Source organism: Octopus sinensis, linkage group LG10, assembly GCF_006345805.1.
Source record: "Octopus sinensis linkage group LG10, ASM634580v1, whole genome shotgun sequence".
NCBI classification, from domain to species: Eukaryota; Metazoa; Mollusca; class Cephalopoda; order Octopoda; family Octopodidae; genus Octopus; species Octopus sinensis.
Window position 1 is genome coordinate 97,135,668 of NC_043006.1, and position 24,990 is coordinate 97,160,657.

The 24,990-nt window shown below is 40.0% G+C and overlaps 1 protein-coding gene across 1 annotated transcript in view; it reads right to left on the reverse strand.

Moving 5' to 3' along the window:
- Positions 1 to 530: 530 nt before the first annotated feature.
- The window catches only part of LOC115216800 (protein MIS12 homolog), an 83,175-nt gene continuing 58,715 nt past the window's right edge, over positions 531 to 24,990 (reverse strand). The window contains exons 7-8 of the mRNA XM_029786380.2: positions 12,541 to 12,645; positions 531 to 1,585 (exon numbers count right to left, since the gene is read on the reverse strand). Of these exons, the coding sequence (XP_029642240.1) occupies positions 1,572 to 1,585; positions 12,541 to 12,645 (119 nt within the window). The 3' untranslated portion in view covers positions 531 to 1,571. The remainder of the gene's footprint in view (positions 1,586 to 12,540; positions 12,646 to 24,990) is intronic.

Genomic DNA, 24,990 nt, shown 5'->3' on the forward strand with positions numbered 1-24,990 from the left:
TTTGTAATAGCTACAGGATTATTTTTCACATTGTATCAAATTCGTTGCAGCAGCTATTTCACAACCAACAAGAAAATTACTTGTGCAGTGAAATAAATCTCGTTAATTTATCACAGGTGTTGTGCATTCATTACATGCAGAACTGTCAATATTCTGTCATTTCCTATTCATGATAATCCTACCGGCCATGACATAAGTTTAAGACTGGTTCTCTATAAGAATTGCCTTAAAGCCAATGATCTAATTCTCAGAGCTGAATCTATATCAGAATTAGAGAGAAAACGCCAAGTATGGAAGACAGACCGAAAATAGAAGACAATAAATCGGGGTAAATTATTCAATTTCAGGTAAAAGGTAAAAATAAAATTCTTGAGGGAAATGAGGACTCGTTAGACATAAATTATATAAAAAACGTGTTCCTTGCTATGACAGAAATTTTTCTTCTTCCAACACTGCATCTGTCCAACATAATGGACATGTAAATAGATTCAATAAACATTTTGAATTCAAAGAATCTATGATTTTCTTCCTTTCAAATAAAGTGGGTAACATTGGCATAAATAGATATATTTTAGGGTAATTGGTTAAAAAAGTTCCCAGACCTACAACAATTTGGCTATAAAGCAAATTTAGCAAAGACTCATCACCCACATTGTCTAATCCCTCCCTCAAACCACTTCACTCCTCCAATTGAATTTCCTCCCTACTTCAGTTTTTTTTTCCCCGATGGCATTTAACTTGCAGGAGTAACAATATTAACAGTATCAATTTAATTAGTCCCATTAGAGCAAAAAAAAAAACAAAAAAAAACCTTACCCACTCTATAGGGTTGCCATGATATGAAAACTAAGGTACTTCCATGCATTGGACAGGCTCTGGGTTATCAAAACTGTAACCAATGAGATTAACAGGCCTAACAACTTTGAAGAATCTTAATCACTCCTCAACCAAAAATGGCCAGCTGCTTAAGTAAAAGGCTTTCCTATACACACACACACACAGCATTTGCTGTTTAGCTTACTTTGAAAACTGCAAACAATAAAACCCCTCAAAGCTTTTCTTTATTGCTCTGCAAGTCCAATTACCATGGGAAAATGTCCTGGCCATCATCATCATCAAACCTCACACTAAGGTCCTCCTCAAACTATTCAATTTATTCTGATGTTCCAAAAACTCAAAACATGGTAGGAATTGAACTTGTTTACAATATTGTTAACCCTGTTACCCTCATTATATCAATTCTGCTTGAATGGATACAAAAAAGAAAAGATAACAAATGTTGAAAAAAAAAACAAAAAAAAAACAAAAAAACAAAAAAAACAGTGAAAAGTAACGCCAGGAAGTGCCACAGGTTTCTATCAGCCAAACTAATAAAGAAAAAAAACAAACAAAAGCTAAAAAAAAAAATAAAAAATATAATAACAAAATGCTTCTTGAAAGCAAAAGTGAAAAGTTTCAATATTCACTCGGATGTTTCTCTTCTTGCAACAGCTGTTTCCAAATATCCAACTACCAACACTGATACATTTCCAAGGTTGCTGTGCACCTTCAGGATCCGCCAATGCAAAGAATCAAGTAAAGGTCCCTTCAAAGAGATAATAATAATAATAATAATAATAATAATGGCTTTAAATTTTGCCACAAAGGCAGCAGTTTTAGGGGCAGGGATGAGTCAATTACATTCACCCCAGTTTTCAACAGGTATTTATTCTATCAACCCCAAAAGGATGAAAAGCAAAGTCAACCTCAGTACAATTTGAACTCAGAACATAGCGATAGGTGATATACCACTAAGCATTTTGCCCAGCATGCTAACAATTCTGCCAGCTCACCACCTTAATAATAATAATAATAATAATAATAATAAAATGATAATGATTTCAAATTTTGGCACAAAGCTAGCAATTTAGAGGGAGGGTGCTAGTGGCATATAAAAAGCACCATCCGTTCGTGGACGGTGGCACATTAAAAGCACCATCCGATCGTGGCCGTTTGCCAGACTCGTCTGGTACCTGTGCCGGTGGCACGTAAAAAGCACCCACTACACTCATGGAGTGGTTGGCATTAGGAAGGGCATCCAGCTGTAGAAACATTGCCAGAAACTGGGCCTGGTGCAGCCTTCTGGCTTCCCAGACCCCAGTTGAACCGTCCAACCCATGCTAGCATGGAAAGTGGACGCTAAACGATGATGATGATGATGAACCCAGTCCTTATTTTCTCAACCCTGAGAGGATTAAAGGTAAAAATCAACCTTGGTGGAATTTGAGCTCACAACAAAGCCAGATGAAATATTGTTAAGCATTTTGCCCATCATACTCTTTTACTTGTTTCAGTCATTTGACTGTGGCCATGCTGGAGCACCGCCTTTAGTCGAGCAAATCGACCCCGGGACTTATTCTTTGTAAGCCCAGTACTTATTCTATCGGTCTCTTTTGCCGAACCGCTAAGTGACGGGGGACGTAAATACACCAGCATCGGTTGTCAAGCAATGCTAGAGGAACAAACACACACACATATATATACATATATACGACAGGCTTCTTTCAGTTTCCATCTACCAAATTCACTCACAAGGCTTTGGTCGGCCCGGGGCTATAGCAGAAGACACTTGCCCAAGATGCCACGCAGTGGGACTGAACCCGGAACCATGTGGTTGGTTAGCAAGCTACTTACCACACAGCCACTCCTGCGCCTAACAATTGCTAACAATTCGGCCAACTTGTTGCCTTGTAACTGATGGTTTGAAATTTTGACACAAGACCAGTAGTTTTAGGGAGAGGATAATTTGATTACATCAATCCCCAGTACTTGGCTGGTCCATATTTTATTGACCCCTAAAAGCATGAAAAGCAAAACTGACCAGAATGAAATTTGAACCTTGGACGTAAAACCAGATGAAATACCACTAAGCATGCCAATAATTCTGCCAGCTTGCCCACCTTGTATCATAATAATTATGTTGTTGATTGGTTCAAATTTTGGCACAAGGCCAACCATTTCGAGGGCAGGGTTCATTGATTACATAAACCCAAGTACTCAATTGGAACTTATCTTTATCAAATCTTGAAAGGATGAAGGGCAAAATCAACCTTGGCAACATCTGAACTCAGAAAGTAGCTACATGTTTGCTGGTGAGAGAGAAAAACTGTATCACAGAAACAATCAGCTGTAAACATGTGTCATCATAGCCATGTAGGATAGGCTTTTGCAGAGTGCTGATGACACTACAACAAGAGTCTCCTACATTCAGAATGAGGAGTGCCTTTGGACCAAGCCATTGCATTACTTCATTCTGATTTTCTCAAGGTATTGTAGTGATGCCATCTTGGAAATCTCCAGCACGCATGCGCAGAGCTGGATTCTTCCAGGAGGCCTGCCAGAAGTTCCCTCATGCGCATGCGCAGAGCTGGATTCTTCCGGGAGGCCCGCCAGAAGTTCCCTTATGCGCATGTGCAGAGCTGGATTCTTCCGGGAGGCCCGCCAGAAGTTCCCTTATGCGCAGAGCTGGATTCTTCCGGGAGGCCCGCCGGAAGTTCCCTCATGCGCATGCACAGAGCTGGATTCTTCCAGGAGGCCCGCCGGAAGTTCCCTCATGCGCAGAGCTGGATTCTTCCAGGAGGCCCGCCAGAAGTTCCCTCATGCGCAGAGCTGGATTCTTCCGGGAGGCCCGCCAGACGTTTGCGCATGCGCAGAGCTGGATTCTTCCTGGAGGCCCGCCAGAAGTTCCCTCATGCGCATACGCAGAAAACTAGCAGCAGCGAAATTCCCTTGTATCGTTCTCTCGAACGCCAGCAGCTGAACAAGACAGTCGTGTTTTATCAGCTCTCTCAAACTGCTACCTCGTGGCGTGTCTCTGCTATGCCTGAACGGACAGGATTTGGCTCACTCCACTTGACTACTGTGATAAGCTCCTAGGCTGCCGATTCGCCCAGAAAGAAGAATGTATACATTGCGAATCAAGAAATAAATATTTATACTGTTGAAGTTAAATCGGAAGTCTTGACTCTTTCCTTCGATTAATATTTAATGTAAAAGGATGCGAGCTGCACCCTTCCAGTGCAGGGACCTCCCATCCTGTTACAGTATTTTCTCAGCAGAGATATTGGGATTGTTTGTCATTGCCTCACTCCAGCTGGATGGAGAGAGGTCCACAGGGAGCTCAGCCATCGTTCAATAGATCTTGTTTTTAGTCCTACTGGGTGTGACCGATTTCATAAAGAATGTTAATGAAAAAGGGGGATGGGGTGATGGCTAACAGCACAGAAAGGTTAACGAAAACAAAAAATAAATGATGGATTACATTGTATATATAAAAGTGAGGTTGTGTGCTGTCTGTCTCCTACGATTTAGATTCCTAACTACTCCCACATTTTGCGGTGCAGTTTAACCAAAACCGGGTATCTTATAGTCGTGATTCATATCGAGCCCTTCTGGGTATTAGTGCGCGTCTACGATGAGTCTACGATTTAAAAAAAAATTTACCATCATTTTTTTCCATTTTAATGCATTTTTTCGCTATTATATAAGGGAAATGACTCTAAAAATGTCTACGATGAGTCAACGATTTAAAAAAAAGTTTACCATCATTTTTTCCCCATTTTTAATGCATTTTTTTGCTATTTTTCGGCTATAACTCTCTAAAAATGCTTATATAGTTATTTCCATTACAAACCCGTCCAACGCCGGGCGATACTGCTAGTTGTATATATTGGCATCCAATATAATTTCTCGATACCCAGGTATTATGAGAGAAAGAGAGAGAGACTAATGACAAGTTAAGATTTACTACCGAGAGAGAAGAGGCAGGTGAATGATGGGGGAATCACATGGTTTCAGGTTCAGTTCCACTATATGGTACTATAGGCCAAAGCCTTCAACTAGAGCCTCAATCTGACCAGTGCTTAGGTAGATGGAATCTGAAAAAAGCAGGATATATACACATCTGTGTATATACATGTTTGAGTGAGTGAGTGTGCACGTGTAGGCTCAGGTGTTTGTATTTTTGCCTCAACACTGTATGACAAATGCAAATAAGCCTTATTCTTAATCTTCCATGCAAACTTATCAGACCATGGGAAAATATTAGCTTGTTTGGAGACAGCTAAGAGACGGCGACAAGAGCACCTAACCATATAAATTTCTGCTTCAATGAATTCCGTTTAATCCATGAAGGCAGAGAAAAGTGGAAGTGAAAATAAAAACAGAAACTCATTTTCTTTCAAAGAGAATAAGCTTTATGCCTTTTTCTTTTTAAAATTACTTATATATTCAATTTGTTTTATGTTATTAGACAAATAACATTTTGTATTAGTTTTTTGATGTATTGTGTGTTATTGGTTTACACTACATTCCAAAATTTTCATGTAAATACAAAAAAACTGATGCTAACATCGTCTTTATATGGGCTATTTGCTACAGTAAAACTAAGTTTTAAAAAACAAAAACAAAACTATTAATTAAATTGAGCATACCTTTTTTTCAATCTGTGTGTACATGTGTGTATATGTAAAGAGACAGAGAAATACTACCGTGTTAACCCTTTTGTTACCAAACCGGCTGAAACTGGCTCTGGCTCTGTTGTACAAATGTCTTGTTTTCTTAAGGTTTCAATTAAAATCTTCCACCAAACCTTAGTCACAATTTATGTTCCTAATATAAGCTGAATGATAACTAAGTTATTTTACTAAATTCTTTATTATATTTAAAGTAATTGAAAGAAACACAGAACATCTCAAAATAAATACAGTAACGAAAGGGTTAATACCATATAACAAAAATTCTCAACATTATTTACATTAGATGGATATTTGTCCTCATTATGTTTGTTATTAACACAATGTTTCAGATGATATACCCTCCAGCCTTCATCAGGTGTCTTGGGGAAATTTCGAACCTGGGTTTTCAGTCCTAAGGTATTTTGCGATATTACTATTATTATTATTCATGTCACTGCCTGGAATCGAATTCATAATCTTGGGGTTAATAGCCCACGCTCTTAACCAATACGCCATTATTCAAATTATCTCAGGCAGATTGTAAGATACCTGTGTGTAAACAGCTATGCTACACAGCAGTGAAACATGGGTTGTGACAGCTGAGGACATGCATAGGCTTCAAAGAAATGAAGCCAGTATGCTTCGCTAGATATGCATGCTAATAGAGTGTAAACATCTTGAGAGAAAAGTCGAGCATAAGAAGCATCAGATGTGATGTGCAAGAGAGACAACTGTGCTGGTATGGTCATGTGATACAGATGGATGAAGACAGCTGTGTAAAGAAGTGCTAATTTCTGTGGAGGGAACCTGTGGTGGAGGTAGACTCAAGAAGACATGGGATGAGGTGGTGAAGCATGATCTTCCAACTTTGCGCCTCACAGACGCAATGGATGGAAGCACTCCGTCGGTTACGACGACGAGGGTTCCGGTTGATCTGAATCAACGGAACAGCTTGCTCGTGAAATTAACGTGTAAGTGGCTGAGCACTCCACAGACACGTTCACCCTTAACGTAGTTCTCGGGGATATTCAGCGTGACACAGAGAGTGACAAGGCCGGCCCTTTGAAATACAGATACAACAGAAACAGGAAAAAAGAGTGAGAGAAAGTTGTGGTGAAAGAGTACAGCAGGGATCACCACCATTCCCTGCCGGGGCCTCATGGAGCTTTAGGTGTTTTCACTCAATAAAAATTCACAACGCCCGGTCTGGGAATTGAAACCGTGATCTTATGACCGCGAGTCCGCTGCCCTAACCACTGGGCCATTGCGCCTCCACACAGACGCAATGACTAGTGATGGAAACTTTTGGCAATATGCTGTGCTTGAGAAAACCCGTCAAGCCAACTGAAATCATAGTCATGGCTGATGGTTTGTAACTGGCACCAATGACAGTGGCACATAAAAAGCACCTTTTGAGTGTTGGGCCTCACAGAGGCAAAGTGGCTGAGCTCCTTTCAAGAGTTGGGTCTCATGAAGACAATGACCAAGACCTTTGGCATTATGTCCAGCTTGAGAAGACCCGTCAAGTAAAATCACAACTGTGGCAGATACTAATATCATGCAAATGGTACATAAAAGCACCCATTACATTCTCAGAGTAGTTGGCGTTGGGAAGAGCATCCAGCTGTAGAAACCATGCCAAATCAGACTGGAGTCTGGTGCAGCCTTCTAGCTTGCCAGCCCTGGTCAAACTGTTCAACCCAAGCCAGCATGGACAACAGATGCTAAATGATGATGAATCGACCCCAATACTTGTTTCCAGTTTTAAAGCAGTGGTGGGAAACAAACACAAAGACACACACGACGGTCTTCTTTCAGTTTCCGTCTATCAAATTCACTCACAAAGCTTTGGTTGGCCTGATACTTGCCCAAGGTGAAACACAGTGGGACTGAACCTAGAAATATGTGGTTGGGAAGCAAGCTTCTTACCACACAGCCATATGGACCAAACAGAATCCACTGAAGCAGATTTACAGCCAGATACACTTCCTATTGCAACCAAACATCGCTGCTTGTTTGATAGAGATGATCATTTACAATTAGTTTGCGATGTCAAGACAAGGCAATTATGAGCACACACACACACACGATGGGCTCCTTTCAGTTTCCGTCTAGCACTTACAAGGATTTTTTCAGATTGGGGCTGTAGTAGAAGGCACTTAACCCATGGTGTTACTCAATGGGGTTGTGCCAGTGCCCATATGATTACAATGTGAATTTCTTAGCCACAGTCATGTCTGTATCCACACACACACAAATGATGAAATACGAGCACAATAATAATGAAACCATCAAGCATCAAATCCTGTACTAGACTGGTACTATATAATTTTAGTGACCCCAGAGGGATGAGGAAAGACTAAGTTGACCTCTATGAGATTTGAATACAGAATGTAAAAAGAAGAAATACAGCAAGACATTTTGTCCAAGATTTTAATGGTTCAGCCAAGCCACAATTTCTGACTCAGACACAAGGCCAGAAATTTAGCTAAGTAAATTGGACCCAGGACTTGACTCGGAACCCTTGTTAATTGAATGACAATAATATTATAGTAATATGCCAGCCTCGCCTGGCCTCCGTGCCGGTGGCACATAAAAAGCACCATCCGATCGTGGCCGTTTGCCAGACTCGTCTGGCACGTAAAAAGCATCCACTACACTCATGGAGTGATTGGCGTTAGGAAGGGCATCTAGCCGTAGAAACATTGCCAGATCAAACTGGGCCTGGTGCAGCCTTCTGGCTTCCCAGACCCCAGTTGAACCGTCCAACCCATGCTAGCATGGAAAGCGGATGCTAAACGATGAACGATGATAAGTATATACAAATCAACAACCATGATTGTAGAGTCCAAGAAGTATAAAGTTCCAATTGAGATGAGGATCCAAGAGAGGAGGAAAAGGAAGTTCGGTCAGGCTGGATCAAACTGCATATAAGTAGATATACATGCTCACACGAATACATTTATAGGTTATGTCTGCAGAGATACATTGTGTCCAAGCACTTATAACATGGATACACAACTCTCTTTACTCTTACTTTTTTATTTGTTTCAGTCATTTGACTGTGGCCATGCTGGAGCACTGCCTTCAGTCGAGCAAATCAACCCCAGGACTTATTCTTTGTAAGCCTAGTACTTATTGTATCGGTCTCTTTTGCAGAACCGCTAAGTTACGGGGACATAAACACACCAGCATCGGTTGTCAAGTGATGTCGGGGGGGACAAATACAGACACACGAAGATATATACACACACATACATATATACAACGGGCTTCTTTCAGTTTCCATCTACCAAATCCACTCACAAGGCTTTGGTCGGCCCAAAGCTATAGTAGAAGACACTTGCCCAAGGTTCCACGCAGTGGGACTGAACCCGGAACCATGTGGTTCGTAAGTAAGCTACTTACCACACAGCCACTCCTACAACACTAGCTAAATTTTAATTTTTTCATATCTCTAGTTAGGAAGCGCTATTTATTTGCTTTTCTCCAAGCATTCAAAGGAAACGACTACTATTCCCTTTCAAACGTTGCTTTTGTGACTTGGTGACATCAATGTTTTGAACCAAACCTATTTTCCATTACATTTCAGACAGATTCAGTGCTGAGTTGCTGAAGCAGATGTACAGTAACTATTCTGCTCAATGACACAAATTTGCTTTGTCAGTTTGTTTGACTTTAACCACTTGTGCATGTCTCTCAGTGAGTGACAATATGTGCACCTCTAATCATGGGCAGGAGTAGTGGGGGACATCACAGCCATGTGTTGAGAGGGATTCTTTGGGGGCTTGAAAAAATGTAACGAAAGCAAAGCAATTTTTAATGCTTTCTACAGGTAAATATTCTGGGTGTGTGCCAGTGTGCGTCTGCCTTGACAACCTGTGACGGCAGTAAACAAGCGTCACCATAATATTGGATTATCCCATAAATAATGCATATCTATGAATAGAATGCATGTATGTAAAGATGTATGCATGTATATGTGCAAGCATATGCATATACTCTTTTACTTGTTTCAGTCATTGGACTGCGGCCATGCTGGAGCACCGCCGTTAGTCGAGCAAATCGACCCCGGGACTTATTCTTTGTAAGCCCAGTACTTATTCTATCGGTCTCTTTTGCCGAACCGCTAAGTGACGGGGACGTAAACACACCAGCATCGGTTGTCAAGCAATGCTAGGGGGACAAACGCAGACACACAAACATACACACACACACCCACATATATATATATACATATAAACGACAGGCTTCTTTCAGTTTCCGTCTACCAAATCCACTCACAAGGCATTGGTCGGCCCAAGGCTATAGCAGAAGACACTTGCCCAAGATGCCACGCAGTGGAACTGAACCCGGAACCAAGCTACTTACCACACAGCCACATGAATGTTGAAGAGAAATGCAAGTGGATGCTGAAAAGTTCCTGGCTTTGGGCAAAAGACCTCATCACAGGTTCCCTCCAGAGATGAGCACTTCTTTACACAGCTGTCCTCATCCATCTCAATAACAGCTGCTACCCAAGGACAAAAGTACACAATCTAACAAAGGCAGTGATTTACATTAAAAATAAATATGTTAATAATCTCATGTAGAGATAATAATACAGAAGACGCTTGCTTTTGTCAATGTGGAAAAAGTATTTTTTTAGTAATATTTATTTGTAATTTTTATCAACTTTTCTTCATAAAAACTGAAGCAATTTTCCATATCACACCCACAGACACTTCTGTAAATTTGGTAATATTAAAGCATAAGAGATAGTTTGTAAACTGTCTTTGTTTTTTTTTTCCTTTCATTATTAATAAGCTAAATGTTTTTAACTGCCTCTCGTCACATGCCTTCAATTAGGAATTATATTTACAGCACATCTTGCTAAAGAAATTCAATAATGGATGGCTCCATCTTTACCAATTAGACAAATACTTGGCTTATGCTTTTCTTCATATCTCTTTGCTTCTAATTGTTACTTCAACAGATGTGTTGACGACTATGAAATAGCAAGTTCCATAGTAATGTCGTTAGCAGAAGTCAGTTAGTTTGGGTGGATGACACAGTTTCTATAAGAAAAAACACAAATATCTGCCACTAAAGCAGGTTTCAGAATGATTGGAAGAAGACAGGAATAGAATCTGATTATGAAGAACACACATTCTGCTAACAGAGCAGTGTCTGGAAGTGAATTCATTGTCAGTAAGGGAAGAAGAGAAAGCTCACTCTACAATTAAACCCAAGAACAGACACAAATTCACACACATGTAGCATTTATGTGATTCTGGGACCAAGATCCGAATCACTGGCTATATTACTTCTGAGGGGGAATGGAGGTTTCCCAAAAGGAATGCATTTATTTCATCTCTTTAGTAATAGTAATTATTATTCTAACTATAGGCACAAGGCCTGAAATTTGGGGGGAGTGGACTAGTCAATTACATCGATCCTCGTACGTAACCGGTACTTATTTCACTGACCCCAAAAGGAAGAAAGACAAAATTGGCCTCGGCAGAATTTGAACTCAGAATGTAGCGACAGGCAAAATACCACTAAGCATTTCGTCCAGCATGCTAACGATTCTGCCAGCTCGCCGCCTTAACAATAGTAAATGCCCTGATACAGTACCGTGTAGTAGCTCTCAAGGCTTTTGATCTGAACTGATTGGAAGTGTTATCACGTACATGTTTTTGCCTTGGTGGCAAAGATGGGCAACAAAAAAGCATCTCTGATCACAAGTAGAAGTAGTGGTGGAGCATCAGTCATGTGCCGAGAGGAATTTTGGGGGTTTCATAATTCACTTCTGGAAACATAGGTCTTTCAATTCATCATCCTTAAACTAGGGAGAGCAGAGAGAGCAAAGAGAGGGAGAGTGGAGAGAGCAAAGAGAGGTTGAGTGGAGAGAGCAAAGAGAGGTTGAGTGGAGAGAGCGAGAGTGCGGAGAGAGAGGGAGAGCGCGGAGAGAGAGGTTGAGTGGAGACAGTGGGAAAGTGGAGAGGAAGGGAGAATGTCAGAGAAAAAGAGAAAGGGAGAATGAGAGAAAGCATTGTATGTGCGTGTGGGTGATTTGCTACTGTATTAAATCTCATCCACCTTTTAAACTGAAAGGCAGAAAACTAGTCCCCTTCTAGCTTACATATACGAAAGGGTTCTGTAATGTTCCTGGTTTTAAGGGTATTGTGAAGGGCCTGGCTGGAGGACTGACCTGAGTTCTTTTACAGGGCTTAGAAATAACTGAAGGACTGCTGCAATAAGTGTGAATCTGAGACGGGAATATGTTGAATAAAGTCATAATTAACTGATCCTCTTGTATTTTCTTTTACCCAAAGACAGGAACTTGTCAGCACCCACTTGCATTTCTCTTCAACATTCATGTATATGTCCATATGCATATACATGCACACATGAATATATGTATACATACATGCATATATTTACACACTATGTACTGAATTTTGCATTTCTTTACATTAGCAAACCTACAACAGTCAGATATCAAACTGATTGAGGCAAAGTTCAGATGTAAATAATAATAAAAAGACCCTTCATCACCAAAAGATTCATACTTCAAATCATCATCATCATTTAGCGTCCGCTTTCCATGCTAGCATGGGTTGAACGGTTCAACTGGGGTCTGTGAAGCCAGAAGGCTGCATCAGGCCCAGTCTGATCTGGCAGTGTTTCTACAGCTGGATGCCCTTCCTAACGCCAACCACTCCGTGAGTGTAGTGGGTGCTTTTTACGTGCCACCCGCACAGGTGCCAGACAAAGCTGGCAAACGGCCACGGACGGATGGTGCTTTTTACGTGCCACCAGCACGGGGGCCAGGCGAGGCTGGCAATGGCCACAATCGGATGGTGCTTTTTACGTGCCACCGGCACGGGGGCCAGGCGAGGCTGGCAACAGCCACGAACGGATGGTGCTTTTACGTGCCACCAGCACAGGGGCCAGGCGAGGCTGGCAACAGCCACGAACGGATGGTGCTTTTACGTGCCACCGGCACTTCAAATGTCTCAACAAATTTATGAATTCAGAATTTATAAGCCAAACTACTTACTAGGATTAGCCATTTCTTCGGATTCTTGAACTAATTTCTCAATCAGTTTCTTTCCTTTCTCTATGTTCTCGTATGTTAACTGCAAGCTCTCATGAGGGTGCGAAACTGAAAACCACAAAGAAATAAAAACGTGTAAGTCTTCCCATTTACTTGTAAACAAAAAAAAAGGGACCAACAAAAAAGAAAAGTTTTATAAATTAAAAAACAAAAGGAAAAGAGAAAACAACTTTAAAACATTTTTATAATGACTTAACCCTTTGGTGTTTAAGCCGGCCATATCCGGCCCAAATATCCTACATGTTTTACATTCAAACTGGCCATATCCAGCCCCTCACACCTAACCTACATTGACATTCTAAGAATAAACTATCACACCATTGAAACTACAAAACTAAGATAATGTATGATTAATTCAAAACAATACAATTGATAAAAGTATTACATTTAACAGATTAATCTGAACACTAAAGGGTTAAGCACAAGCATGGCTGTGTGCTTGCGAACCATGTGGTTTTGGGCTTAGCCCCTGCATGTGGCACCCAAGCCAATCATCTACTACATACCTAGATTGATCAAAGCATTCTGAATAGGTCTAACAGATGGTAACCTAAAGAAATCCACTGTCTGGGCGTGTGCCAGTGTGTGCCTTTGTCTTGACAACCTGCGACAGCAGTAAACAAGCGTCACCATAATATTGGATCATCCCATAAATAATGCAATTCTTTTAATACATTTATCAAAACTGAGATGAAGTCTTTTTAATCTAAAATATACACTCCTCCGTTTTCTACAACACTCTCCCATCTTATCTGGTAGACTTGCTAGACCCCTCTTCCAATTCCAAATTTCCGTGACGAAAAATACTTCTCCAATACTGTTCTGACCTTTCTCTCTCTTTTACTTGTTTCAGTCATTTGACTGCGGCCATGCTGGAGCACTGCCTTTAATCAAGCAACTCGACCCCAGGACTTATTCTTTGTAAGCCAAGTACTTATTCTATCGGTCTCTTTTTGCAGAACCGCTAAGTGATGGGGACGTAAACACACCCCAGCATCGGTTGTCAAGCAAGCTAGGGGGACAAACACAGACACACATATATATATTATTATTATTATTACTATTTTCAGCTTCGCCTTGTATTGCATATTATTTCTCCATACAGGGGTTTTTTTCAATGGCGGCCCATTTTCGCGGGGTCCACTATTTCCCTTCTCTCTCTCCCTCTATTACGTTGTCTGCCATCCCCCCTCTTCTTTGCTAAGAGCATTTTTAAGCCAGCCCGTCATATTCCGTGTCAGGCCGAAGAACGAAATGTTCCCAAGATAAGAGAGTCTTTCTAATCTAATGTTGTGGTTGAGCTGTTTATTATTTATTATTATTACTATTATTAGTAGTATTAGTATTGTCCCTTTGATCCTCGGTCGAAAATTTGCTTATTATTATTATTATTAGTATTATTATTATTATTATTATTACTATTTTCAGCTTCGCCTTGTATTGCATATTATTTCTCCATACAGGGGTTTTTTTCAATGGCGGCCCATTTTCGCGGGGTTCCACTATTTCCCTTCTCTCTCTCCCTCTTTTACGTTGTCTGCCATCCCCCCTCTTCCTTTGCTAAGAGCATTTTTAAGCCAGCCCGTCATATTCCCGTGTCAGGCCGAAGAACGAAATGTTCCCAAGATAAGAGAGTCTTTCTAATCTAATGTTGTGGTTGAGCTGTTTATTATTTATTATTATTACTATTATTAGTAGTATTAGTATTGTCCCTTTGATCCTCGGTCGAAAATTTGCTTATTATTATTATTAGTATTATTATTATTATTATTATTACTATTTTCAGCTTCGCCTTGTATTGCATATTATTTCTCCATACAGGGGTTTTTTTCAATGGCGGCCCATTTTCGCGGGGTTCCACTATTTTCCTTCTCTCTCTCCCTCTTTTACGTTGTCTGCCATCCCCCCTCTTCCTTTGCTAGAGCATTTTTAAGCCAGCCCGTCATATTCCCGTGTCAGGCCGAAGAACGAAATGTTCCCAAGATAAGAGAGTCTTTCTAATCTAATGTTTGGTTGAGCTGTTTATTATTTATTATTATTACTATTATTAGTAGTATTAGTATTGTCCCTTTGATCCTCGGTCGAAAATTTGCTTATTATTATTATTAGTATATTATTATTATTATTATTACTATTTTCAGCTTCGCCTTGTATTGCATATTATTTCTCCATACAGGGGTTTTTTTCAATGGCGGCCCATTTTCGCGGGGTTCCACTATTTCCCTTCTCTCTCTCCCTCTTTTACGTTGTCTGCCATCCCCCCTCTTCCTTTGCTAAGAGCATTTTTAAGCCAGCCCGTCATATTCCCGTGTCAGGCCGAAGAACGAAATGTTCCCAAGATAAGAGAGTCTTTCTAATCTAATGTTGTGGTTGAGCTGTTTATTATTTATTATTATTACTATTATTAGTAGTATTAGTATTGTCCCTTTGATCCTCGGTCGAAAATTGGCTTATTATTATTAGTAGTATTATTATTATATTATTACTATTTTCAGCTTCGCCTTGTATTGCATATTATTTCTCCATACAGGGGTTTTTTTCAATGGCGGCCCATTTTCGCGGGGTTCCACTATTTCCCTTCTCTCTCTCCCTCTTTTACGTTGTCTGCCATTCCCCCTCTTCCTTTGCTAAGAGCATTTTTAAGCCAGCCCGTCATATTCCCGGTGCACCCGCCCTTGCCCACCCCCACCACCAATACCGGATATCTCTATATTTTTGCTCCATCTATACCGGATGTCGCTTCTCCCACCACCATTATAGGTGTCTACTCTTCGAACCCCCCTCTTCAATACGCTATTTCACCATGCATTACCCTCTCTTGATTATCCTACGTTCTACTTGCCTAGAACCTGTCATCATTTCTCTGAACCACCCCTCCCCACTGGTGCTCCCCTATATTCCCCCCCCCCCCACATAAAAGCACCATCCGAACGTGGCCGATGCCAGACCCCTCTGGCACCTGTGCAGGTGGCACGTAAAAAACACCCACTACACTCGCGGAGTGGTTGGCGTTAGGAAGGGCATCCAGCTGTAGAAACACTGCCAGACTAGACTGGAGCCTGGGGCAGTCCCTAGCTCCCCAGACCCCGGTCGAAACCGTCCAACCCGTGCTAGCGCGGAAAACGGACGTTAAACGATGATGATGATACATATATACGACAGGCTTCTTTCAGTTTCCGTCTACCAAATCCACTCACAAGGCTTTGGTTGGCCCGAGGCTATAGTAGAAGACACTTGCCCAAGATGCCACGCAGTGGGACTGAACCCGGAACCATGTGGTTGGTTAGCAAGCTACTTACCACAGCCACTCACCCAAATGATTGTGGAGACAACAATAAATGATAATCAAATGGGGGCAATGTCCAGCAGATATGGGGGTGGTGCATTGCTTCCCATTCAATTGCTCCAGCCTTTAAAATATCATCCTCACTGTATATAGCCGAGCATTTTCCTGATGGAAGAACACCTTTCGTCTTGAAACCAAAGATGGTCGTTTTTCTTCTAGTGCTGACTAAAGCCACTCAAGCTGCTCGCAGAAGATCTCCTTTGTTATCGTTTGGTTTGGGTTTAAAAGTTCAAAAGTGGGTTTAAAAGTGGACCAAACCTTTCATATCCCACCAAACAAGTAACACCTTACACGAGTGAAGACCTTATTTAGCATGAGGTGCCAGTGTTTCTCCTTTTCTTATGCACTGTCTTCAGCACTTTTTATAAAGAACTCATTTCTCATCACCAGTCATTATTTGGTCAAAAAAAGTCCATTTGAGAGACATGAGAACAAAGAACACACATTTACTCTGCATGCATTAGACTCAAAAGTTTGAGGAACTCACTGACCCAATTTGCTGACTTTTCCGATGGTACGCAGGTGTTGATGAATGGTTTAATGACCAAATCCATGCTTCTCTCCTAGTTCCTCAATAGTTATGATGGGATTTTGTTCCACTGGGTTTGCAAGACATCCTCGTCAAGTTCTACAGATCTTCCAGGGCGAGGCTCATCATTTAGGCTGCAGTTTCTGGCTCAGAATTTCTGGAACCACCGTTGACACTGACTTATGCTTATTGTCCGATCCCCATATACTGCATTAATATTTCTCACACTTTCCATTGTGATGTTGCCTTTATTGAACTCATAAAGCAAAATAAGCTGAATATTGTCACTTTCATTATAGCTTTGAAAAAATAACTTAAAATCGAACTGCACTCTTCAAAACTTGCACTAGGAATAAGTACAAGGTAAAATTACTACATGCTTTTATAGCAAGTCAATGCAGGTGGTTTATCCCATGCCCCTCTGACTTTTAGTTCATGCAATTGAAAAAAAACTGCATTATTTATGGGATGACCCAATACAGTCAATGTTGCTTTCCAATCTTTCATGGAGACATGTGCAGCCAAGATGAAAAGTTTGCATTACTTGAAAGTAGATGAGCGCTAACATCAGGGAGGGTCATAGAAAATCTACAACTGATTCTGTTCGATCCTGAAGGTACAGGTGAGGCTGTGTGGTAAGAAGCTTGATCCCCAACCATAGCGCCTTGAGCTTTGTAAGCGGATTTGGTAGACGGAAACTGAAAGAAGCCCTACATGTGTGTATCGCCCCAAAACACCACTTGACAACCGGTGTTGTTGAGTTTATAGTTCGGCAAAAGAGACCAATAAAATAAGTACTAGGTTTTCAGAAAAAAAAAGTATGGGGTGGGAGTCATCATTTGACTAAAATTTAAGGCAGTGCCAAAGAAGTCCATTGACTGAAAGTAAAAAAAAAAAAATGCAAAAAAGACCCATGCAGGCTTAATGATAATGATGATTTGGATATGAGAAGCATGAGACTCAAAGCAGAGAGCTGAGGGTTTTTGATCACTGCACAGGACCAAAGCCTCCACATCAGAAACAATATAATTAAGCAGAAACTGCAGAATATGAAAAGATGGAGAAGAAACAATTAACCACATATCTCTGGCTGCTCAGTTGTATCCAACAAGGAGTTTATCTACAGACAAGACAGAATTGAGACTAACACTGGAAGTAATGAAATACCAACAGAACAGAAACTGCACAGACACGTCCGAAGAAAGGCTTCCAAGAATGGCAAAGTAATCCTACTCTAGGACAGTGCTCCACAACTGGGATGCTGGGAAAAAACTGGTGTGCCACAAGATGAGGCTAGATGGGCTGCAGTGTAACCTGAATTTTGAAAAAGTTACCACAAGTGAAAAGAGGTTGCGGGGCACTACTCTAGGATACGCCAGTACACAGACGGGGAAATCAAGGCTAATCAAGGAGATATTATTGTCAAGGACCAGCAGGAAATCCTATTTCACCTAATGGACATATTAATCCCAACAGATGGAAATGTGTTGCTAACATTTTCATGATTTTGTCAATGGGCAGAACTTGTTGATGGAAGAAGTGAAGCTGAGGATATAGAATAGGTAGCCTGATGTTTCACATTATCCAGATATGTTAAAAATAAAAATAAATGCGCCCTTTTTAAAGCCTAGCCAGGCTCATGGGCCCGGTTTCCAGGTTTCAATGGCGTATGTGTTCTCTAGCTGGACGAGACGCCAGTTCATCGCAGCGTTACTTATTTTTGCCAGCTGAGTGGACTGGAGCAACGTGAAATGAAGTGTTTTGCTCAAGAACACAACACGTCACCCGGTCCAGGAATCGAAACCACAATCTTGCGATCATGATGCTGAGACCCTAACCACCATTCCACGTGCCTCCATATCTATATATGTTATGTGCATTTAATTATTTTGAATGTATGATAAAGTCTTACTATAAAAGAGGGATTAGTGTTAGAGCTGGAGTCGGTGATTCCATAAATCTAGATATCAGATACATAGGTTTCTACAGTCCTGAATCAAGGATAGGAGAAAAGAGCATTATTACTACATTAATAGGGTCTAGGACAGATGAAAGACAATGCAGGCCTCACTAAGATCAGGATGCAAATGAATAAAACTGAAATAAAACTTTCCAACAATCTACTGCACTACTGCTTATAAAGCAATGACAGCAACAAGCTTTCATATTGGCACTTGGTCACATATTGGCAGAGCAGGTGGTATCACTCTTTACTCTATTTTACTTGTTTTCAGTCATTTGACTGCGGCCATACTGGAGCACCGCCTTTAGTCGAGCAAATCGACTCCAGGACTTATTCTTTGTAAGCCCAGTACTTATTCTATCGGTCTCTTTTGCCGAACCGCTAAGTGACAGGGACGTAAACACACCAGCATCGGTTGTCAAGCAATGCTAGGGGGACAAACACAGACACACATATATATATACATATATACGACAGGCTTCTTTCAGTTTCCGTCTACCAAATCCACACACAAGGCATTGGTCGGCCCGGGGCTATAGCAGAAGACACTTGCCCAAGATGCCACGCAGTGGGACTGAACCCGCAACCATGTGGTTGGTTAGCAAGCTACTTACCGCACAGCCACTCACTGACTGAGTTAACTTTAGTATATTGTCTGAGAATTTAGTGACATAGATTGAAGTTAACTAATGGCCCCACAACCACTCATTAACACACTCCAACAACTAACCCAGAGACAAGAGGTTTTTCTCACTGTTGTTGCTTCAGATATTACAGTGGCCATTGTTCTTTAAAACTGGTTAATTCTGTGTTGACTCCCGTCAGCATGCTAGATACACACTTCTCTAATTTTTCTTTCTTACCCAGCTGCTTAAGAGGAAAATAAACCCTTCCACATTATTCTGTCAAAACTGATGCTTTTTTGTTCATTGTTTTGAATTAATTATGCATTATTTCGTAGGTTTGAGATTTTAATGAGCTAACCTAATTTTTAGAATAATGAAGGGTTGGTGCATGAGGCCAGGCCTGGTGAATTTGGACATAAATATTTTGGCCAGAAACAGCCAGTTTTAATGGTATCTATCTCACCATCTCCAAGGTGAGAGCAACAGGCACATCACTGACCTCCAAGCCAAACTATTTCGGCCAAAGACCCTTTAACATTTAAACCAGCCATCTCTGGCCCAAATAATCTGTCTTATGTTTAAACTCCCTAACTATAACTTGCATGTATTTCTTGCCTTCATAGCCATCATTGTTGTGAATGTCAATGCATACAAACAGTGTCCTTTGCTACGTTCCATGAAAATAAGCCTGGTCTTGAGGAAATATTACCTTAGTTGGAAACCGGTCAGGGTTGGCAAACAGGAAAGGTTTCTGACCCCAACAAATTACACCCAGCCCATGTCAGAGTGGACTGTGAAACAATTATTATGATATAAAAGGTACAAAAGAATTGGTTTCAATGAATGTCTGTAGAATGCAGAAACTAATATAACATCGGTGAAAAAATGAGGAATCACCACCTCTGGAAGAGAGAAAGAAATCTAAAATTGAAAGGTTTTATTGCACCAGAAGAGCAATAACCAATGAAAGCATACACCAGAGACCAACTATTACTGTAGAGCAGGGCTCTGCAACCTTTTTTTTTACACTTGCAATACACTTTCTCTTTTTTCTTTTACTCTTTTGCTTGTTTCAGTCATTTGACTGCGGCCATGCTGGAGCACTGCCTTAGGTCGAGCAAATCGACCCCGGGACTTATTCTTTGTAAGCCCAGTACTTATTCTATCGGTCTCTTTTTTGCCGAGCCGCTAAGTGACGGGGACGTAAACACACCAGCATCGGTTGTCAAGCAATGCTAGGGGGGACAAACACAGACACACAAACACACACACACACACATATATATATATATACATATATATATATATATATATATATATACATATATACGACAGGCTTCTTACATACTTTTCAAAATTCAGCAGCAAACCTGAAATAAAGATATAGCCAAAAGTATAAGGGGAAAAAAATTAGATTCAGGTTACTGTGGCACACCTAGCATCAGCTCATGGCACACCAGAGTGCCGTGGCATACCAGTTGCAGAGCACTGTTGTAGAGAACAATAAAACCAGATTATGTTAGCTTCTAAGAACAAGTTTAAAAGTATCAGGAGCTCAATTAACCCTTTCATTACCAACCCAGCTGAAACCGGCTCTGACTGAGTATGTCTTTCTCTTTTACTTGTTTCAGTCATTTGACTGCGGCCATGCTGGAGCACCGCCTTTAATCGAGCAACTCGACCCAGGGACTTATTCTTTTGTAAGCCCAGTACTTATTCTATTGGTCTCTTTTGCCGAACCGCTAAGTAACGGGGACATAAACACACCAGCATCGGTTGTCAAACAATGCTAGGGGGGACAAACACAGACACACAAACACATACACACATATATATATATACAACAGGCTTCTTTCAGTTTCCGTCTACCAAATCCACTCACAAGGCTTTGGTTGGCCCGAGGCTATAGTAGAAGACATTTGCCCAAGGTGCCACACAGTGGGACTGAACCCGGAACCATGTGGTCGGTAAACAAGCTACTTACCACACAGCCACTCCTGTGCCTATGTCTTGTTTACATAAGTTTTGAATTAAAATCTTCCACCAAACCTTAGTCACAATTTATGTTCCTAACACCAGCTTAATGATAACCAAGTTATTTTACTAAATTCTTTGTTATATTTAAAGTAATTGAAAGAAACACAAAGCATCTCAAAATAAATACAGTAACGAAAGGGTTAATAATCAACACTTTTAGTACGTACATACATATGTTGTGTGTGTGTATATATATATATATATATATATGCTTCCTTTTCCTGAGCGCCTATTAATAATAATACTGTAATTGTTCCATTGTTGTTGTTTTTTTGTTTCCCGTTTGGATTAAAAAAAAAATATATATATATATATATATATTAATAAAAAGAATTCCAACCTTGTCTGATTTTCACGTTTTATTTACAATCTTATAATGATATATTATAAGATAATATATTATAATTGAATAAAATAAAATGAAATAGTAGAATGTTAAATATTCATTCTGATTGAACTAGTACTTTCATGCATTGAATTCTGCAATCTTCGGGTTCATGTAGTAGTGTTGACAGTCATGCTTCACAATTTTTGACTGTAGCAAGATGATTGATTCTGTGCTATAAATACAGCTGGGTAGGCTCCAGAGTGCTAGGTTTTGCAAACTGTATTCTGACCAATCAGTGTGTAGTATCACTCAATTACTTAAGCTGATTGGTTGGTTGAGCTGATTGGTTTAGGCATCACGCTTTGTTGGACATGTCAAGAGTCCTGTATCTTGACCCTGGCCGAAGCAGCAATTGTTGGGTTATTTTTAGAAATGTTGTAAATATCCTTTGTCAGAGATTTTTATATTTTTATATTTCAATTGTCATCATCATCATTGTCAGCACCTTAATTATTGTTGCTAGTGGTGATGGTGGTGGCAATAGAACTTTTAACCCTAAATAAGATAATTTTCCTGCTATCTTCGTCTTGATCACCTTTAGTATTGTTGTTGTTGTTAGTGGTCATGGTCGTAGCAGTGGAAGTAATACCTCTAAGTATTATTATTATTATTATTGCTTATTTAGCTTGGGTTCGAATTTATCAATAAAATTCTTTTCTCTGATTTTCCTCTCGATTTCACTTGGGCTGTGTAATTTGTAGAATGGAAATATTATATATATTTTCCGACCACATGTTGCTAGGTGGTTACTCAAAGGTATCTGACGGACCTCTGGGTCTCTAATCTGTTGCCGGTGTACACGTGAGCGTTCTAATAGTGCGTTTCCCGTCTGACCTACATATATTTCTTCACAATTTGGGCATTTGATGCAGTAAATTAAATTTCTGCTTTTGCAGTTCATATTCGCGTTTGTGAATATTTTCCCGGTTTTTGTGTTTATATATTGACCGGTATGTATGAATTGGCATGTGCCACATCGGCTATCATTGCATTTAGATACCGTGAATGTTTGGTCTTTGTTGCTGAGGTCAAATTTTGCCTTTGTTAGTAATGTTTTCAAGTTTTTAGGCTGTCTTTTACTAAGCACCATAGCTCGATCCGTGATTATGTCTTTTAATTCATTACTTTGGGCAATGATTGGTAGGTTTGCTTTGGCAATGTTGAAGATATTCTGGTGACATGGGTTGTGTGTCACTATGAATGGTATGACTTGTTCTTGTTTTCCTCTTCCTTGGGTTGTCCTAAGTTGTTGTATAGGTATTTTTATAGCCCGCTGTATGCCATTTTCTATAAGTAGAGATGGGTATTTTTGTTTGAGCAAAAATTCTCTTAGTTCTATTAGGCGTTTGTTCCTGATATTTGCATCTTCTACAATAGTACAAATTCTTCTGGCTAGGCAGTATGGGATGTTACGTTTTGTATGTGGTGGATGGCACGACTTAAAATTTAGGTATTGATGTGTGTCTGTGTGTTTATAGTATATATCTGTGGTGATGGTGGTGTCTTTTTTAATTACCATTATATCCAGGAATGGTAATTTGGTACTACTCATCTCCTTTGTAAATTGGAGAGATGGGTGTAGGTTGTTCAGGAGGATATTGAACTCTTCCAGAGTATTTAGAGATTCTGTCCAGATTATGAAACAGTCGTCTAGGTATCTCTTCCATGCCTTTTCAATATACTTTCTAAACCCAGTGCCATAGTTTACCTCCACCTCTTGGTAGAGTTGTTCTTCTAAGTATCCCATTACAGAGTTGGCGTAAACGGGAGCAAACCTCGTTCCCATCGCCGTGCCTCTAATTTGGATGTAATTCTTTCCATTGAAGAAGAATGTGTTATTTTCTAGAATAAGCTTGACTGTGTCTAATATAAATGGCACTGTGAATCTGCTGGGAATCACTTCTCTATGTTTTTCTAACCAGTATTTAATCGCCTTTATTCCTAAATCGTGTGGAATATTGGTGTAGAGGCTTACCACATCAAAACTTAGTAAAACTGAATTTGTTTCTGTTGTTTTGGAAGATGGGACAGGAAGTCGATGTCATCCCTGATGAAACTTGGTATGTAAGTACATAGTGGTTTCAAAACAATGTCAATAAAATTGCTTAGACGGTGTGTAGGGCATGCTGGACCAGCTATAATAGGTCTAAGTTTTAGGTCTTTTGGATGTAATAATTTTATGTACTCACTTTCTTGTTCTTTTACTGCCTGTTGAATGTTTTTTGATTTGTGTATTTTTGGTAAGCCGTAGAAGTTGCTGGGTTTTGGTTCAAAATTGGTGATGTAGTCTTTTTCATTATCCGTAAGTGAGTTGTGGTGTGTTGAAATCAGGTTGTTGATCTTTTTCATGATGTGGTGGTCTATATTTGCGGGTATTTCACAATAGAAGGTTGTATCCTTCAGTTGGTCTTCAACCAAATCCTTATAGTATTCGGTATCCATAATAACAATTGCACCACCTTTATCTGCTTGTTTAATTATTATTGTTTGATCGTTTTGTATACGTTTACATGCAGACATCTCTGATTTGCTAATGTTTGGCCTAACATTGGTATTGCGTCTAAGGGGAAATTTAGACAGGATATCAATGTATTGGTCAAGGTAGTTATTTCTTCCTTTTGGTGGGGTGAAATTTGATTTATTCCTTACTAGGGATTCATCAATCTCATTACTTTTGTTAGCGAAGAATTCTACAAGTCGTAATTTTCGACAGAATTTTTGGATATCCTCCTTTAATTCTTGGTGGTTGGCTGTTGGTGTAGGTGTGAATTTCAGTCCTTTTGACAGAAGTTGGATTTCATCATTGTCAAAATCTCTTTTTGATAAATTAATTATTTTAGGATCTATACGTTCAGTTGTTTGGGGTATGTTTCCTCTTGGATTTTTTCTTTCTCCGGTGTTTGTTGTCCTGACGTAAAAAAATGGATTTTTTTCTGGTTATGATTTATATTCCTGTTGATGTTTGCTTGATGAATTTTGCGTTTGGTTGTGGTACTTTACTTGGTTTCGTTATGTTTTCTGTCTTGTTTTTGGTATTATGTATGCTACTTTTCAATTTCTTGTTAGCATTGTTTTTAACCACCTGGAGAAATGATTTGGGTTTACTTCTAGATCTAGATCGGTTTTTTGTCCAGTTTCTTGTGGGTAATCTCTGTTGAGGTCTTGAAAATGATCTGTTATTTCTACTGCTAATGGTCTGTTCAAAACAATATCTATTTTGTTTGTGCTTTTTGTTCCTGTTGTGTGCATTGGGGTGTTTGCATACAAAATGGGAAGAGTTCTTACCGTAGTTCGTCTTCGATTCGTGGTGAAACAGGTGTTCATGTTGCCACGTGTTCTGGTGTATGTTGCGTTGGTGAGGTTGTCCACTTTTAATGCTATTTCTCGGAGCTCTGTTGTCTTTACCGTAGTTTGTAGCATATTTGTCGAGAAATAATTGTTTCCGCTGCCAAAACTTTCTTGATCTGCTTTCTTCTTTTGAGATATCTCTGATCCATAGTTCTC